Below are 17496 nucleotides of genomic sequence, written 5' to 3' on the forward strand. Positions count from 1 at the left end.
CCTCTACCACCTTGGCTGCCGGCGAGGATGGCGGTGACGGCGCTGGATGATGCGACGGCTAGGGTTTCTTGGAGAGAAATTAGGATTTGTCTGGAGATGATGATGATGTCGTGGCAGAGACTTTTTTTTTTTAAATTAAAAAATCATTTAAGTCCACCTATTAACGTGTGCCACGTGCTTATGAGATACTACGGTGGCATTTGCACCGTTATGTTTTTAACAGCGTGAGCGGAAAAGACCATTGAACATTTTTTAACAAAATATAGGATCTTGCTGAACTTTTTTAAAATGTATGATTATTTTGAACCAAACCCCTATCCTACTAATAGGGACCAAATGATATATTAAAATAACATCGGGCGCAAGAATCCTTGTGCATTGTAAGGACTTCTTCTGAATAAATTGGCCTTGCACACTGTATAGCTAAGAAATGCACGAGGGAAAATTATTATATACCATACTGAATATTTTAAGCAACAGAGCAACCTGTGATAAGAACTAACGAATGAGGTAGATGAACAATAGGTTGAAGGAAGATTAATCTTCACGAATTGTTGCTCAGCAAAAACATCATAAGACTTACTGAATAAGTATCAGACTTACTGAATAAGTATCAGAAGATATAAGTTTTTTCTTTTAATTCATTTTATGATTGAAGGCAAATACGGCTTTTCACATAAGTTACATGGTTTACATAGCTTACTAATGTTCTAAGTTTTACTGGAGGGATTAGGTATCTGTTAAAGATTTTTATCTTTTTTTTTTAACTTTTTATCTCACATTAAATGTATTGATAATTAGTTTCTGAAAAAAAAATACAATTAATCACCTTTTATTATAATTTTTCATGATTACATTTTTTCCGATTTAAATATGAGACCTTGTATAAGAATTTTGAACTCGATTTAACTCTTGGCAAAAGTTGTAATATTTTATATAAACTAAGAAAGAAAATTGTTTTATTTAATGTTACATACAACACGTTATTTCTATTCGATGAAGACAAAAACTAATACTGTGACTTTTAAAGCATGACTATGACTTTCAAAATATTTTGCGTTGTAAACAAGTTAAAAAAATTATGGATAAAACTCTAAAGTGGTGATTACATAATTAATATCTATTAGATGAAAGTTTGAAAATCATTTATACTACCAGTATTTAATTAGGTTCCTGATATATTTTTTTCTCATAATTCTTTTAATTTAATATAGTCATAGTATTTTTCATGAAAATATTATAGTTTTGATACACTAACTTTCTGCATATATTAATTATTTTTTATCTTGATCACTGAAGTTGAAGTTCAAACTTTAGCTAATATGCATAAAAAAAATAAAAACTATAAAAAGCTAATGAACTAGAATAAGAACATGTAAAAATGTATTGTATAAAAATCCTGCTTTATCTTGAAATATTCAAATTTTACTATTTGAATTATCAAATAAATAATAATTACATTATTTTAATTATTTACATCAAAGTATTTATAGAAAAATAAGAGATTTAAACATGTGCAAGGTTCGTTGGAACGACAGAATTCAATAGCAGCAGAGAATCTGGAACACGGTAACGCGCAACAGTGACAACTTCGTCAAAATCAAGTGCTATTCATCATCCAAATCAAACATGTTCCAATCAAATCTAAATGGTAGCATTTGATTATATACTAAATTTGATTTGTCGGACTCAATTACCAACCCTAACCACCATGCTGGTTTTAAGAGCATTAATCTAAGACTGGGTCAGCATGATATATGAAGCTACTTCCATTGATCCATGACATTCTAGAACTCTAATTTTCTCATATTTAGTGTAATATTACATAGATATTTTTGTATCAATTATGCACACTCCTAATAGCTTTCTCTCACCACAGTCTCATTGAATACATAATCTATATTTGACGAAACTTTCAGTGATTAATATATCCCCTCTTGTAAGACGAAAATGAGAATGAAGACTTCTGTTACCGAATATAGCACGGGCACGTGGAGGAAGACTCACGATTGCGACATAGATGTTAAATAAAATCACTTTCCAACGTATTCTTTTCATTTTCATTATTAATTAAACATACCATGATGTAATGAAACGTGGGGTTTGAGACATTCTCTTTCATAGCAAAATCAAACTTAAATATCTGGTTTTTATGCATGGATAAGCTTTACACATCCTACACCTCCTCACAAGATAAAAAAGTTATTGATACAAGGCTAAAAAATATGATACAAAATGGGTGAATTCTCCACATTATGTGTAAAAAACTGCGAAGAGTCATATTCCTACAACATGTTGAATTATATATCATTGAATTGAATATAACAGCACGCGGTAGTTTAGTTTAAATTGCCACAAAATTTCCTAGGCGTGTGGAGACTTCCCTGTGTGAGAGAACAGAAGACTATGCAGAGGGCGTCAACTCCTATCTTTTGATGACTGTATACTTAAGTGCACCCAAAAACTCTTGCTGAATCCATCCTAAGGAAGCTCTTTCAACTCCGCTTCCCTCAAAGGAACCTACACAATCTTCATCTGATTGCTGAAAATTCAGAAATAGTCTTTCCAGGTCAGTCATAATGAGGTTGTTTAATCCACTCTTTTTTTCTTAATTTCGCCTGCTTTTGTGGTCAATCAGTATCTTCAAATTAGTTATTCAGTTTTAGACAGAGTCACGATATGGTCAGAAAAACTGAGAGTGTCCATTTTTAGAATCTTACCATTCATCAATGTTCACACACACATATATAAGACTATACTGACAAAGTGATCAATTCAGAGTTCAAGAAAACTCTCTGAAGTGCTTCTGATTTCTGACCAATTAAGCATTCTGAAGCAGGGGTTTAATGGCTTGATTTCAATCTGTCACGGATTCCAGCCAACTAAAAGCAACAACAGGCTTAATTTGGAATCTTGCTACTGTAGGTATTTTCATCTGAAATATATTTTTGTGTCTATTTGGCTGAGAATAATTTGAGTTTGTTGCAGATATTAAGTCCAGCTCTTTAAGCTGTTAGGAGTGATTTAATCAGCGGATTAATGCATTCGGCTGTTTGAGGTTGGAGTCACATAACTGTTCTCTTGTACTAGGTTACTCTACTTCCTGTACTGATTCTTAATAATAACCTTTTTGATTTAGAAAAAAGCTTTTTTTATCTTTCCATTTATGGATTTATCTTGCTGCTGATCGCTTTTCTTTTCATAAAGGTGTAGACACGAAGAAAGATCCAGAGGATATACGATCCAACCCAATGACATATTCTAATTCTTTCCGAGTTTTTGATAGAATCAAACGTGTAATATTTGTGTGTGTCTTGCTGGCAGCGATAGACAATAATAATAGTAATAATTCTTCATATCCAGTGACAGATTTTGCTTATGATAATGACTCCCCTCAGATAAAGTTCGATGTGTTTGTTAGCTTTAGAGGCACAGATATCCGGCAAGATTTCCTTAGCCATTTGATTGAGGCGTTTTCTCAAAGGCATATTAATGCGTTTGTGGATAACAACGTTGTCAGAGGAGATGGACTGTCTGAAGCACTCATTCGAGCAATTGAAGGATCATCAGTTTCATTGATTATATTTTCACAAGACTATGCTTCTTCACACTGGTGTTTGTCAGAGCTTGTGAAAATTGTTGAGTGTAGAAAGAAAAATGGTCAGATTGTACTACCTGTCTTCTACAAAGTGGATCCTGCACATGTAAGACATCAGAAAGGGACTTATGAACATGCCTTCGCTAAACATCAGGTAAGATATAGTTTGACCACTATGCAAATCTGGAGAACTGCTTTGACTGAAGCTGCTAATCTGGCAGGATTTCATTCATCAACTTTTCGGTATGTATTTGAGGTTATGTTTTTTCATCAACTTTTCAGTATGTGTTTGATATTTACACATTTTCTATGGCACAGGGACGAAGCTGAGTTTATTAAAGAGATAGTTAAGTGCGTGTTGAATCGGTTGAATCAAGTGCAACAAGGTAAATCCAAAGGGCTTGTTGGAGTTGGTAAACGAATTGCACATGTTGAATCACTGCTACAATCAGAAGAGCCTGATGTACGTGTTATGGGAATATGGGGCATGGGTGGCATTGGTAAAACAACCATTGCACAAGAAGTATATGACAAGTTGTGCTTTGAATATGAAGGTTGCTGTTTTTTGGCTAACATAAGAGAAGAATCGGGAAGGCTTGGAATAATCTCTTTAAAGAAGAAGCTTTTCTCAACATTATTAGGAGGAGAGGATTTGAAAATTGACACACCTAACGGATTGCCTCAATATATTGAGAGAAGGCTTCGACGTATGAAAGTTCTCATCATTCTTGATGATGTCAATGATTCAGATCAACTTGAAGTTTTAGCTGGAACACGTGATTGGTTTGGATCAGGTAGCAGAATCATCATAACAACCAGAGATAAACAGGTACTTGCTAGACAGTTTGCTAGTATATATGAGGTTGAGGCATTAAACTTTGATGAATCCTTAAGGCTTTTCAATTTGAATGCCTTTAAGCAAAATCATCTTGAAATCGAGTACCATGAGCTTTCAAAGAAAGTGGTCAACTATGCAAAAGGGATTCCACTAGTTCTTAAAGTTTTGGGTCACCTTCTTCATGGAAAAGATAAGGAAACTTGGGAAAGCCAATTGGAAAGACTCAAAAAAGTACAGAACAGAAAGGTCCATGATATTATTAAATTGAGTTACAATGATCTTGATCGGGATGAAAAGAAGATATTTTTAGATATTGCATGCTTTTTCGATGGACTGAATCTGAAGGTAAAGCGTATGAATTTTTTATTGAAAGACCATGATTATTCAGTGGTTGCCGGATTAGAAAGGTTGAAAGATAAAGCTCTTATCAGTGTTTCTCAAGAAAATGGTGTATCGATGCACAACATTATACAAGAAACAGCTTGGCAGATTGCTCGAGAAGAATCAATTGAAAATCCTAGAAGCCAGATTCGACTATTGGATCCTGAGGACATTTATCATGTACTAAACTACAATAAGGTAAAAGATAAAATCATATACTGACAGAATCTTTTATTTTTTGTAGGAAAATAGTTTATAACGATGTTTCAAAATTTCCTACTGCGTTTTTGCAGGGTGATGAGGCCATCAGAAGCATAGTGATCAACTTGTCAAGAATCAAACAACTGCAATTAAACCCTCAAGTGTTTGCAAGGATGAGCAAACTACATTTTCTAGATTTTTATAGTAAAGGGTCTTGTAGTTGCCTCGGGGATCAAGGAGGCTTGTATCTTCCACAAGGGCTTGAATCTCTATCAAATGAACTAAGATATCTTCGTTGGACCCATTATCCTTTGGAATCTTTGCCTTCAAAGTTTTCTGCTGAAAATCTTGTTGAATTGAACTTACCAAATAGTCGACTGAAAAAAGTTTGGCAAGAAACACCGGTAAGTATTATGTATCTCTACTTATTATGTGTCTAATTTAAGTTTTAGTCCTCTCTAGTTAGAAAAAAATTGACAAAAAACTTTCTGGTTCTACTACCCTGCCACAAAAATTGGATTAGGGACTTCTGGTATATGAACTCATTTAAAACCAGAACAACTAGAAGGACTACTTCATTAATGTTAACTAATCCAAAATTTCTCACTTTCATTAGCTCATCTAATATTGTCTTAATTTGGTTTAATTGCTGCAGGATCTTGTTAACTTAAGGGTCCTGATACTGCATTCATCAACAAGACTAAAGGAGCTACCAAATTTTTCAAAGGCCACAAATCTTAAAGTGATAGATCTCAGATTTTGTGTACGTCTGACTAGTGTGCATTCATCAATTTTTTCTGTTAGAAATCTTGAGAAACTGTATCTAGGTGGCTGCCTTTCCCTTAGAAGCCTTCGAAGCAATGTCCATTTGGACTCTCTTCGTTATCTCTCCCTCTATGGATGCATGTCACTGAAGGATTTCTCAGTGACCTCAAAGAATATGGTAAAGTTGAATTTAGAACTCACTGGAATCAAGCAACTACCTTCATCATTTGGACTTCAAAGCAACCTCCAAAAGCTACGGTTGGCATACACTTACATTGACCACTTGCCAACAAGTATCAAGCATCTTACAAGGTTGCGACATCTTGATCTAAGATATTGCAGAGAGCTTCGAACTCTACCAGAGCTTCCAGCATCACTTGAAACACTAGATGCCCGTGGATGTATATCACTTGAGACTGTAACGTTCCCTTCTACTGCTGGTGAACAACTGAAGGAAAATAAGAAAAGAGTTGCTTTCTGGAACTGCTTGAAATTGGATGAACCTTCTCTCACTGCTATTGAGTTGAATGCACAAATTAACATGATGAAATTTGCACACCAACATTTTTCCCTATTTGGGGATGCTCAAAGCACGTATGTGTATCCTGGAAGTAAAGTTCCAGAATGGCTGGCTCATAAGACAACACATGATGACTTCGTGATTATTGATCTCTCTTCTGTTCTTTCTCCACAATCCTCACACATAGGCTTCATTTTTGGCTTTGTTGTTCCAGAAGTCCCATTTGGGGGATCAGCTTTGGAATTTAAGATTAGTACTAGTGGTGAAGGTAGCCATATCAATGTGTACATGGACAGACCAAGACATCGTATTACATCGGATCATGTGTATCTAATGTATGACCAGGCATGTTCTCGATACCTAAACGGTCGTGCCAAACATGAGCCAAGGATCAAAATTAAGGTTGCATTGGCATCTCGAACGCTCACATCCAAGTACGTACCATTAAAGCTAAGAGCTTTTGGAATCAGTGTAATAAATACTACAGACTTTCACAGTTTTGTTCAAAAAGTAAAATTTGGTGATAATGTTCCAAATGTCCCAATTTTGTCAAGATTTTTCTGTACTTTCTGCATTGTTGTCTTTGTCGGGACTTTTAATATTTGTATCAGAAGATTGGTATAGAATAATGAAAGTCGCTCTGCCAAGAACTTTGAAGAGAGAATTTCATTGAAAGGGAGAAAAGAACACTAGCATAGTTTGGGATGAGAATAGAGAAGGATTGACTGTAGCTTTGTTACTTGACTTTCTTCTGTGAGGAGTATGACAATTCACGATACAAATTAATGTATATTTTGACTTTTCAACGCTCTATTTTCCTTATTTTCGACTGACATTCATTCATTCATATCTCTGAAACGTTGATTTATTAATCAGTGTGTTTGACTGAGAGGTTCTATAATTTATAAAGCATTTCAACGGGCAAACATTCTTTAATTATATTGAATTCAACAAATGTTTTAATATTTTCAATATCAAAACAAATCCATTTGAAGTTTACTGAGTAACATAGTAAAGCTTTTAAATTCATGTAAAATTTAAAAATATCAATAAAAAACTATATATGTATGTAAAATTATATATAATCACTAAATAAGATATTATGTTTTAATCCTTTCACTTTAAAAAAAAATATTTGATTGGTATTTGTCAATACCAAATTTCGTCCGGATTGACTTTTGGCTTTATCGTATTCTATTGTCTTATGTTTTATTTTTTACCCATTTTCATTTACACTGTTATTTTCATTTCTTTTCTTTTATGTTATTCTTATTTTTTTTTTAGTATTCTATTTTTATTTTACTTTTCCTTTCGTAATTTTCATTTTTAAACTTTGTTTTTACTTCTTATTTTTATTTTTAGTTTTGTTCTAATATAATTAATGTGGTTAAATGTAATTAACAAAAAAAAAAAGAAAGAAAAAAAAGGTTTGGAACATTCTATTTTGTCTTTAGTAAAAAAAAATGTTTTGTCGAGGGAAGGACAACGCGTGTGTTGGAGGGGGAGATGGGTGTGGGTGGAACTGCGAATTTTTTCTACAAGGAGGCTCAACGGCTAGGCTACGTGGCTCGCTCAGCCTTCAAACTTCTTCAGATTCAGAAGCAACACAACATAATCAACCGTGGCGCCACCGTTCTCGACCTCAGTTGCGCTCCCGGAGGGTGGCTCCAGGTGGCTTGTCAGAGCTTGGGACCCTTCCACGGCGGAGGCTCCGTCCTCGGCGTCGACACCAAAAAAGTCAAGGTTCCCCCTCTTCACTGCGATTATAGGGTTCAGACCATCTCTGCTGACGTTACCGCCCTCTCTCACCACCGGCTCAGAGCCCTTTCTCCCAAGGATAAAGGGTTTTCGGTGGTACTCTCCGATATGTGTCCCTTAATCTCCGGAATCACTACCAAAGACGCGGTCTTGTCGTTTGAGCTTGGGATGCGTGCCTTGGATTTGGCTCTCGGCAACAAAATTCACTTGGAGCCAATTGACGATGACCCTTCTTGTTCAGACGACGGTAAATGAGTGTTGAAGATTGGTGGGCATCTTGTTATCAAGCTTCTCGAGAGTGAAGATGCCAAAGAAATTTATTTGATATGTCAAGGTTTAAAGCCAGAACTACGTGATCCTTGATTCTCCATCAAGAGTGGAGATACGTAGGAGGAAGGCTAGTCCTTGTCAGGTTCACTTCCCAAAAATCCAAAATCATTTCCAAACAAAATTCTCAAACAATTTCCTACACGAAATTTTCAACACAGTTTCCAAAAGAACTACGTAACCCTGATTTCTCATTTTAATGAGAATACGTAGGAGCAATGTCAATCCTTGTCGGGCCTAAAAAATTAAAAAAATATATTTTGTTTATTTAGAGTTTTATTTTAGGGGATAGTTAAACATTTTAAAAACCTCATCATATTCGTGCATTTAGTTAAAGGTACTGCCTTAGGGCAGGCGTTGTAGGGTGCTAACACCTTCCCTACACGTAATCGACTCTCGAACCCAGAATCTGGTTTTCGTGGACTGTGTCTTATTATTTTATGGTTTTTCTGTAGTTTTCCATAATAAACTATGGTGGCGACTCCTAAATCTCTTTCAAAAACCCGTTCCTTTTTTGAATCGTCGTCCCGTCGCGATTCCGGTTGCGACACTATTGTTATCAAAACACACCAATTAGCCTATTGGACATTGTAACTCATCTTATAAATGGTTCAGTTTGATTTAACTCTTAGAATTGTTAAACTTATTTAAGAAATAGAAAATTCAAAAAGTTATTTTTAAACTCTTTTTTGTATATATTTATAAGAAAATCTTATGCATGAAAGTTAAGATTGGATAATAAAAAATTAAAATTTGTATTTAATACATAACGTAGGACGAATTAATGACATTAACTCTTTAATCCTTATAACTATCTTTTCCATGTTTTGATTTCATTTTTTTCAATCAATTCCAAGATTTTAAGTAATAATGAATCAAAGCATTAAAGGTTTAATTTAAAACTATCTTATTAATTAAGTCTTGTTTTTTTCTTTTTCAACTAACAAAATATTCTATTTGATTAAATAAAGTGAGAAAAAAATGTGTCTGTGTGTGTGTCTGTATTTTTGTGTGTCTGTATGTGTGTGTGTGTCTCTCTGTGTGTGTGTGTATGTGTGTGTCTGTGTGTGTGTATCTGTGTCTGTGTGTGTATGTGTCTCTGTGTGTGTGTCTGTGTGTGTGTGTGTGTGTGTTTGTGTCTGTGTGTGTTTGTGTCTATGTCTGTGTGTTTGTCTGTGTGTGTCTGTGTGTATGTGTATGTGTGTGTGTATGTGTGTGTGTTTGTGTGTGTGTGTGTTTGTGTGTGTGTATTTGTGTGTGTGTGTGTGTATGTGTGTGTGTCTGTGTGTGTTTTTGTGTGTGTGTGTGTCTCTGTGTGTGTTTGTGTGTGTGTGTGTGTGTCTGTGTTAGGGATGGCAAAAAAATTCGCGCCCACGGATATCCGCGACACATAGTTAGTATCCGCGGATATTTACTACCCGCGGGTAGCGGGTATTTTAATACCTGCTTATAAACGGGTCGGGTGCGGGTATTATACTATTCGTACCCGCGGATATCCGCTACCCGCAAAAAATAAAAATAAAAATTAAATTTATATTTTATTAAGTTAAATTAAATCAAAATTAACATTAGTTTATATTTTATAAGATTAAATTTAATTAAAATTAAAACTTAATGTATATTTAATTAAATTTTTATTATATTTTATATATTTTTTGTAATTTTATTTTAATAATTTATAAAAATATATATTTTTAAATATTTGCGAGTATCCGCGGGTTCTAAACTATCCACGGATAGTTTTTAAGCGGGTATCCGTGCGGGTAGCGGGTCAATTTTTTTGTCGGGTCGGGTATGGGTAGACACTATCTGTGCCCAACCCGACCCGTTGCCATCCCTAGTCTCTGTGTGTGTCTGTGTCTGTGTCTGTCTGTGTGTGTCTGTGTCTATCTTTGTCTGTCTGTGTTTGTGTGTCTGTGTGTGTGTCTGTGTGTGTGTCTGTGTGTGTATGTGTGTCTGTGTGTGTGTGTCTGTATGTGTGTCTGTGTGTGTGTGTGTGCCTATATGTGGTAACATCACATTTTAATAGTATAAAACTACTAAAATAAAATTTTATATATACAATAATATAACCACTAGATAAAAACAAACATACAAAAGACAAGGGATCTACTTCTATGGAACCATCTAACAATCCTTTTGCTCCACCCTCACCTCTTGCTGGAATAACTGAACAGATTGTCTCTCTAAACTTACACCACTTAGGTGATCATCCAAAAGAGAAAAATAACATATACACAAACAAAAACAAAAGCAAGGATAAGCTAAATACAAGAAAAGTCATATAACATTTATAACATAGCATACATGAATCATATATATATATATATATATATATATATATATATATATATATATATATATATATATATATATATATATATATATATATATAACATACATCTTAGTATGTAAGGACCTAGACTGACTGTCCGGACTTAGAATAACTGTCGAGTTATGGTGGGTTATGAACTTGTGGTGACCTTTACTACTTTCCAAAGCCCTTGCCAAATGGGTTTCACCCTACCATACATCACAAGGTTAGTTTGTACCGCGTCGTAGGCCATATTAGAAGCACCTAGACTAAGACTTCCTGCTACTCTCACCACATGCGTCAAACCTCTCTATTTGAGAATGTATGACTATTAGAGTGTCAGAAAAATTCTCAAGATTGGGCTACTTGCATTCATTCTAACAACACTTGAACCGCACCAACAAGCTCCACCTTTGAAACTTATATCACCACTTTGAAACCTTCAATAAGAATTTCACCTTAGAAATTATTTTCAAACCACACTTAATTCAATTATAAACGCATTCATAACTCATTCAAACCTTTCATAAAACACATATTAAATCATCAATATAATCATTATTCACAAAAATATAAAAGAAAGAAACTCAAAAGCTCACCATAGAAAAATTACCCCTCAATCCTAGAAAACTATCCCTTAGTGCCAGAAAGCTACCTCTCAACGCCATAAACTACCCCTTAGTAGCAGAGTCACTAGAATGTGGCACTCAGTGCCAGAAAACTACCCTTCAGCACCATAGCCACTAGAATGTGGCACTCAATGCCAGAAAATTGCCCCTTAACACTAAAGCCACTGGAATTGGGACGTTCAGCGCTCTGTTTGGGTGCTCAGCGCCATGATAGATGCACAAACACTAATAATTAGTCTTTGAACACGTTACCCCTAACTTCTAAAGACCCCTAGGACCCTACAAACTCTGAGAAACTTCAGAAAACACCATTGTAACTCAAATTGACCCCTTGAACCAAAATCACTCCTCTAAACTACCCAAACTCAATTTTACACTTCCTAGTCCACATCTCAGTCCATCAATTGCATAACCAAGTCTACATACACTTGATAACACACCCCAACATCTCATATTCCTTCCAGCCATCCTACTTCCATTTTCCAACACTTAAAACCTCCAAAATTGAACTAAAAATACATAATAAATCACCCTATTCTGAACTAACACTTTCACACCAGATTTTACTGATTTAGATGCCTTGACAAGTCATAATTGGTCTATTAACAAACCTCAAATTTCCGAAAACAGTTCATACCCCTCATATCAAATTCTCAGTACTCAAAACCTCATTTTTACACTAAAACATCCTAAAACTTCAACATAGCACTATCCCTTTGTTTCCTTAACAGGTTTCAATCTAACAACACCTCTAACAAGTCTCAAATATTCAAACATCATACTACCATTTATTATCATTTAAACACAAACATTACACAAACAATCATTACGATTATATCTAATTTACCTTATCATACATAGATATACTAGATTCACACAACAAACATAACTCTAATACAAGATCTAGCTTCTCTTACCTCACAAGGAGTTGTCCAACTCTAAAGATGTCTCACTGATTGCTTGAAACGCAAAAAATTTCTAAAGACACCTATAAAGCATCAAATTGGAAACGGAAAGAGTCATTGACACAACAAATTGACAAAGAACCAAGAAATGAACATCAATGAACATGCATCGGAGTTTCCTAAGCATCATCATCAACAGATAATAAAAAAGAAAAAGAGGAACTTTCGTTCTAAACAAAGAACTGATCAGGTAGAAATGTAGTCTTTGTTGCCATAGTCGATTAGGTACCTATTGATCGTCAAAGAGATGGTTCAGGAGTTAAAACTCCTAAAGAGAAGATAAAGAGTTCTAGAAAAATTATTTTAAGAAATGATAATGAAGCTTAACTCCTAAAGAGAAGATAAAGAGTTCTAGAAAAATTATTTTAAGAAATGATAATGAAGCTCGTTTATAACAATACTATTTATAAATAAATCATTTAGTATTAAAATAACTGAGTCTCACTATTTTTAAACTACTATAACTTTTAAAATACTATTATTAGATATTTTACATATATCTTCTTTCTTTCCTGTGTGGCCTGCTAATTAATCTTCTGGACTTGAACAAAAATCCCAGTCAAAACAATTTAAATTTACAAAAGATAAAATAAAAAAAAATAAATGGGCACATTCCACTAATCTTCAAACACAAATATTAATATGTCCCAGGAAAAAACAACCACACAGAAAGTCCAAAAACTATAAGAAAAGGCCAAGCAATTCGAAATTATTTATGTATACATTATATATATATATATATATATATATATATATATATATATATATATATATATATATATATATATATATATATATATATATATATATATATATATATATACCTCCTTCTGTAATATATTCTCTTCCCTCTCATCTATTCCACAGAGCATCTGGACAGACTTCAGAATGTTCCTTTGGAATAGGAGTATCATACAATTGTCGTTTCTGAAGAAGATTGCTGATTGTGCTAACCCCAAACCCTCTTAACTGCACCTCCGTGTATGTTGATGAGAATGTTAGTGTTGCTACTGTAACCTTAATTTTTAGCATTGGTTGCTGTTTGGCACGACTGGTTAGAAAGCGAGATAATGCTTCGTTGTACATCAGATACACGTGATCCGACTTAATAGTATGACGTGGTCTGTCTAAGTACACAATCATACTGTCACCTTCATCTTCACCTTCAGTACTGACCGTCAATTTCAAAACCCTTTCCGAATACTGCACTGCCGGTAAAATCAAGCAAAAAATGTAGCCCAGGTGAGAAGGATTTGGAGCAAAAGTTATGCAATCATCACCATCGTCATCATAATCATCATCATCATGTGTGGTCTTATGCGTCAACCATTCTGGAACCTGGCTTCCTGGGTACACATAAATAGCGTGAGCATCACCAGATGTAGACAAATGCCGGTGTGCAAATTTCACCATGTTAATTCGCGCATTCGTCTCAATGGCCTTGAGTGAACGTTCATCCAAGTTCAAGCAGTTCCAAAAGACAGCCTTTTTCTTATTTTCTTTCCATTGTTCAGCAATAGAAGGGAATGCTACGCTCCCCAATGACACGCATTCTCGGCAATCTAGTGTTTCAATAGATGGAGGAAGCTCTGGTAGGAAGCTAAGATTCCTACAGTATCGTAGATCGAGATGTTGCAACCCTTTAAGATCTTTCATGTCTGCAGGCAAGCGCTCAATGGAAGAGAACTTTAGATTTAAGTGTTCAAGCTTGCTTTGAGATCCAAAAGATGAAGGGAGTTGCTTGATATCTGTCTTTTCTAAATTCAACATTATCATATTCTTTGAGGTCACCGAGAAATCTTTTAGTTCCATGCATTTAAAGAGGGAGAGGTAACGAAGGGATTCCATTTTGACATTGCTTCGAAGGCTTGTAAGGGATCTGCATTCATCCAAATCTAATTTCTCAAGCTTCTTGAGAGAGAAAACTGATGGATGAACACTAGTCAACCCTACACAGGATCGAAGATCTATTACTTCAAGGTTTGGGGCCTTTGAAAAGTCTGGCAGCTCCTTTATGTTCGAGGATGAATACAGCATAAGGACCTTTAAATTCACAAGATCCTGTAGCAGTTGAAACAAACAGATTATTGAAGACATGACATGGGCTAATTTTAATTTTAGATTAAAAGTTATAAATATATATAATATTTACCGGCACTTTATGCCATAGTTTTTTCACCCGGCTGTATGGCAAGTGCAACTCAACTAGATTTTCTGCAGAAAAGTTTGAAGGCAAAGATTCCAAAGGATAATGCATCCAACCAAGATATCTTAGCTCATTCGGCAGGGATTCGAGCCCTTGATGAAGATACAAGCCCCACCGTTCGTAGAAGCGAGTATCACGAGTTCCTGCAGTGTAAATATTTAGAAAGTGGAGCTTGCTCATCTTAGTAAATACTTGTGGCTTCAAATGTAGTTGCTTGATTCTCAACAAGTTGACCACTATGCTTCTGATAGCCTCGTTACCCTGCAAGAATAATAATAGAAAATCTGTAAACATCAGTATAAAATATTTTCCCCCAAAATATCCAATTCTTCTGTGTTATTTTCTCTATTACCTCGTTGTGTGTTAGTACATCATAAATGTCATCTGGGACAAATAGTCGAATCTGGCTTCTTCTGGGATTTTCAATGGATTCTTCGCCAGCAATCTGCCAAGCAGTTTCTTGTATGATGTCATGCATTGATACAGTATTTTCTTGAGAAATACTGATAAAAGCTTTATCCTTCAACCTTTCCAATCCTGCAACCACTGAATAATCACGATCTTTCAATAAAAAATCTATGTACTTTACCTGCAGTTGCTGCCCATAAAAAAAAATGCAATATCCAAAAATATCCTCTTTTCATCCTCCTCAAGATCATAGTAACTCGATTTAATAATATCATGAACCTTTTTGTTGTGCACTTCTTGTCTTTCTAATTCACTTTCCCATGTCTCTTTGTCTTTCCCATGAAGACGGTGACCCAGAACTTTAAGAACAAACGGAATGCCTTTGGCGTAATCAACTGCTTTCTTTGACAGCTCCTCGTACTCTGTCTCTATATGATTTTGCTTAAAGGCATTTAAATTGAAAAGTCGCAAAGATTCATCAAAGTTTAAGGCTTCAACATGGTATACACTGGCAGACTCCTCAGCAAGCACCTGTTTATCTCTGGTTGTCACAATGATTCTACTACCAGATCCAAACCAATCTGTTCTGGCTAAATTTTCTAGTTGCTCTGCGTCACCGACATCATCGAGAATAATAAGAACTTTCATCCGATGAAGTCTTCTCTCAACTAACTTCTGGAACCCAAAAGGTCTGCCAATTTTCAAATGTTCTTCTCTTAATAATGTTGAAAAAAGCTTTTCCTTCAAAGAGTTTATTCCATGTCTCCATGACTCCTCCCTTATGTTAGCCAGAAAACAACAACTATCATATTTAAAACACAGTTTATTATATACTTCTTGCGCAATAGTTGTCTTACCAATACCTCCCATGCCCCAAATTCCAATCATGCGAACATCTTTTGTTTCTAATTGCAGCAATGATTCAACTTGTGCTATTCGTTTACCAATTCCAACAAGCCCTTTGGAGTTAACTTGGTGAACATGATTCAACGTCCTCCAGACAGATTTAACAATCTTTTTAACAAGTTCAGCTTCATCTCTGTGCAACAAAAAGAAGTTATGAGAAACTCAAAATAATCAAGCATAAGAGAAAGAGAAACAAAAATTCCGGTCTGTAAACATAAAAGATTTTGTTTGAAATAGCATTTTTCTTTAGATATCTCAAACCATGATAGGGAGTAAAAAACTCACAGAAATTGGGATAAATGAAATCCTGATAGATTAGCAGATTCACTCAAAGCTGATCGCCAGGTTTGCACAGTAGTCAAGGAATAGTTTTTTTCGTGTTTGACAAAGGCATCTCCATAAGTCCTCCGTTGATGTCGTATGTCTGAGGGGTCAACTTTGTAGAAAATAGGCACTACAGTTTGTCCATTTTCTCTCCTGCACTCCAAGATTTTCTCAAGTTCTGACAAACACCATCTTGAAGAAGCATAGTTTTCTGAAAATATAACCAAAGAAATATATGATTCTTCAATTGCTCCAAATAGGGCTTCAGATAGTTCTTCCCCTTTTTGAATGCTATCATCTACGAAGAAAGCGATTTGCTTCTGAGAAAATGCCTCGATCAAATGGCTAAGGAAACCTCTACGGACATCTTCACCTCTGAAGCTAACAAATACATCGTACTTTATTTGAGAAGTGTCATTGGAAGATGTAGAAGATGTTACAAACACGAGACAAATGAATGCAACGTATTTGATTTTATGAGAAACCAGAAAAGACATTGGATTGACTACACAGTGCATCCTAACTTCTTCGACGCTCTACCCCTTTGCAATATAAAAAGCAATTGTCAGCCACAATATATCTAGAAACCTAGAAAAGGAAAATATGAAGATAGTTTTTTTTTCTTAAAAGGAAAATACGAAGAAAATTACAAGAAAGAATTATTTTTTTCTTAAAAAATAAAACAAAATATATAAAAAAATAGAACATAAATAATAAAATTGTGTTTAATTTTTTTTCCTTTGCGGAATAAAACTTATAAAAATACGATATTGGAAAAAAATATATATATGTTAATCATTTTTTTTACTTTTTTGTAATATTTGATTTTATATTTTATTATTCATTAACATTAAACTAGAATCTTTACAAAAATCACTAAAAAATCATTTAATTGATTCTTAAAAATTTCCTGGTTAATATATATATATATATATATATATATATATATATATATATATATATATAACCAAAATCATCTAAATGATAATTTATTATTATCACTCAATTTCGTATGTTTAAACTCTTTCTATACAACACCCAACAAAACTAGTCTCGTCCAACTACTATAAAATTATTGAATTCTTTGACTTTGAGTTCGCTTAATAAGTATATCCTCATTAAGGGACAATAAAGTGAGAAACTATCTCACTCTGATTTTATCCAGTAACCATATTTGTACTTAACGACAATCAAGTCTACACTTTTCCGACTAATTTTCATCTAGTAAATATATTCTCACCTAACGAGTCTACATAATTTTGTATATATATGTGATTTCAGCACTGCAAAATTATTCCAATAACAATCATAGATGCCAAAACATCAATTTTATCAGTATCATCAAATTACATAATT

The 17496-nt window shown here is 34.5% G+C and overlaps 2 protein-coding genes and 1 pseudogene across 5 annotated transcripts; 2 read left to right on the forward strand and 1 right to left on the reverse strand.

The window, feature by feature from the left end:
- Window positions 1-2344: 2344 nt before the first annotated feature.
- LOC108319311 (disease resistance protein RPV1) lies at window positions 2345-7125 on the forward strand. 4 transcript variants are annotated; one of them, XM_017550409.2, is made up of 7 exons: window positions 2345-2569; window positions 2840-2921; window positions 2989-3090; window positions 3214-3841; window positions 3917-5015; window positions 5111-5422; window positions 5674-7125. In XM_017550409.2, exons 4-7 carry the CDS (start codon window positions 3252-3254, stop codon window positions 6925-6927), a joined length of 3255 nt encoding a protein of 1084 aa, XP_017405898.1. In that variant the 5' UTR covers window positions 2345-2569; window positions 2840-2921; window positions 2989-3090; window positions 3214-3251; the 3' UTR covers window positions 6928-7125. The 4 variants fall into 4 exon arrangements, with proteins under 4 accessions (XP_017405898.1, XP_017405896.1, XP_052724438.1 ...); XM_017550407.2 differs by having other exon boundaries at window positions 2989-3058; window positions 3208-3841; XM_052868478.1 differs by having other exon boundaries at window positions 2345-2584; window positions 2989-3841.
- A 655-nt stretch (window positions 7126-7780) lies between these two features.
- On the forward strand, window positions 7781-8373 carry LOC108319315 (uncharacterized). The gene has a single exon (XM_052868480.1). The coding sequence runs from the start codon at window positions 7810-7812 to the stop codon at window positions 8314-8316; it is 507 nt and encodes a 168-aa protein (XP_052724440.1). The 5' UTR covers window positions 7781-7809; the 3' UTR covers window positions 8317-8373.
- A 2435-nt stretch (window positions 8374-10808) lies between these two features.
- Window positions 10809-16691, reverse strand: LOC108319326 (disease resistance-like protein DSC1; annotated as a pseudogene).
- Window positions 16692-17496: the final 805 nt, after the last annotated feature.

The sequence above is a fragment of the Vigna angularis genome, chromosome 9 (genome assembly GCF_016808095.1).
Source record: "Vigna angularis cultivar LongXiaoDou No.4 chromosome 9, ASM1680809v1, whole genome shotgun sequence".
Lineage (NCBI taxonomy): Eukaryota > Viridiplantae > Streptophyta > Magnoliopsida > Fabales > Fabaceae > Vigna > Vigna angularis.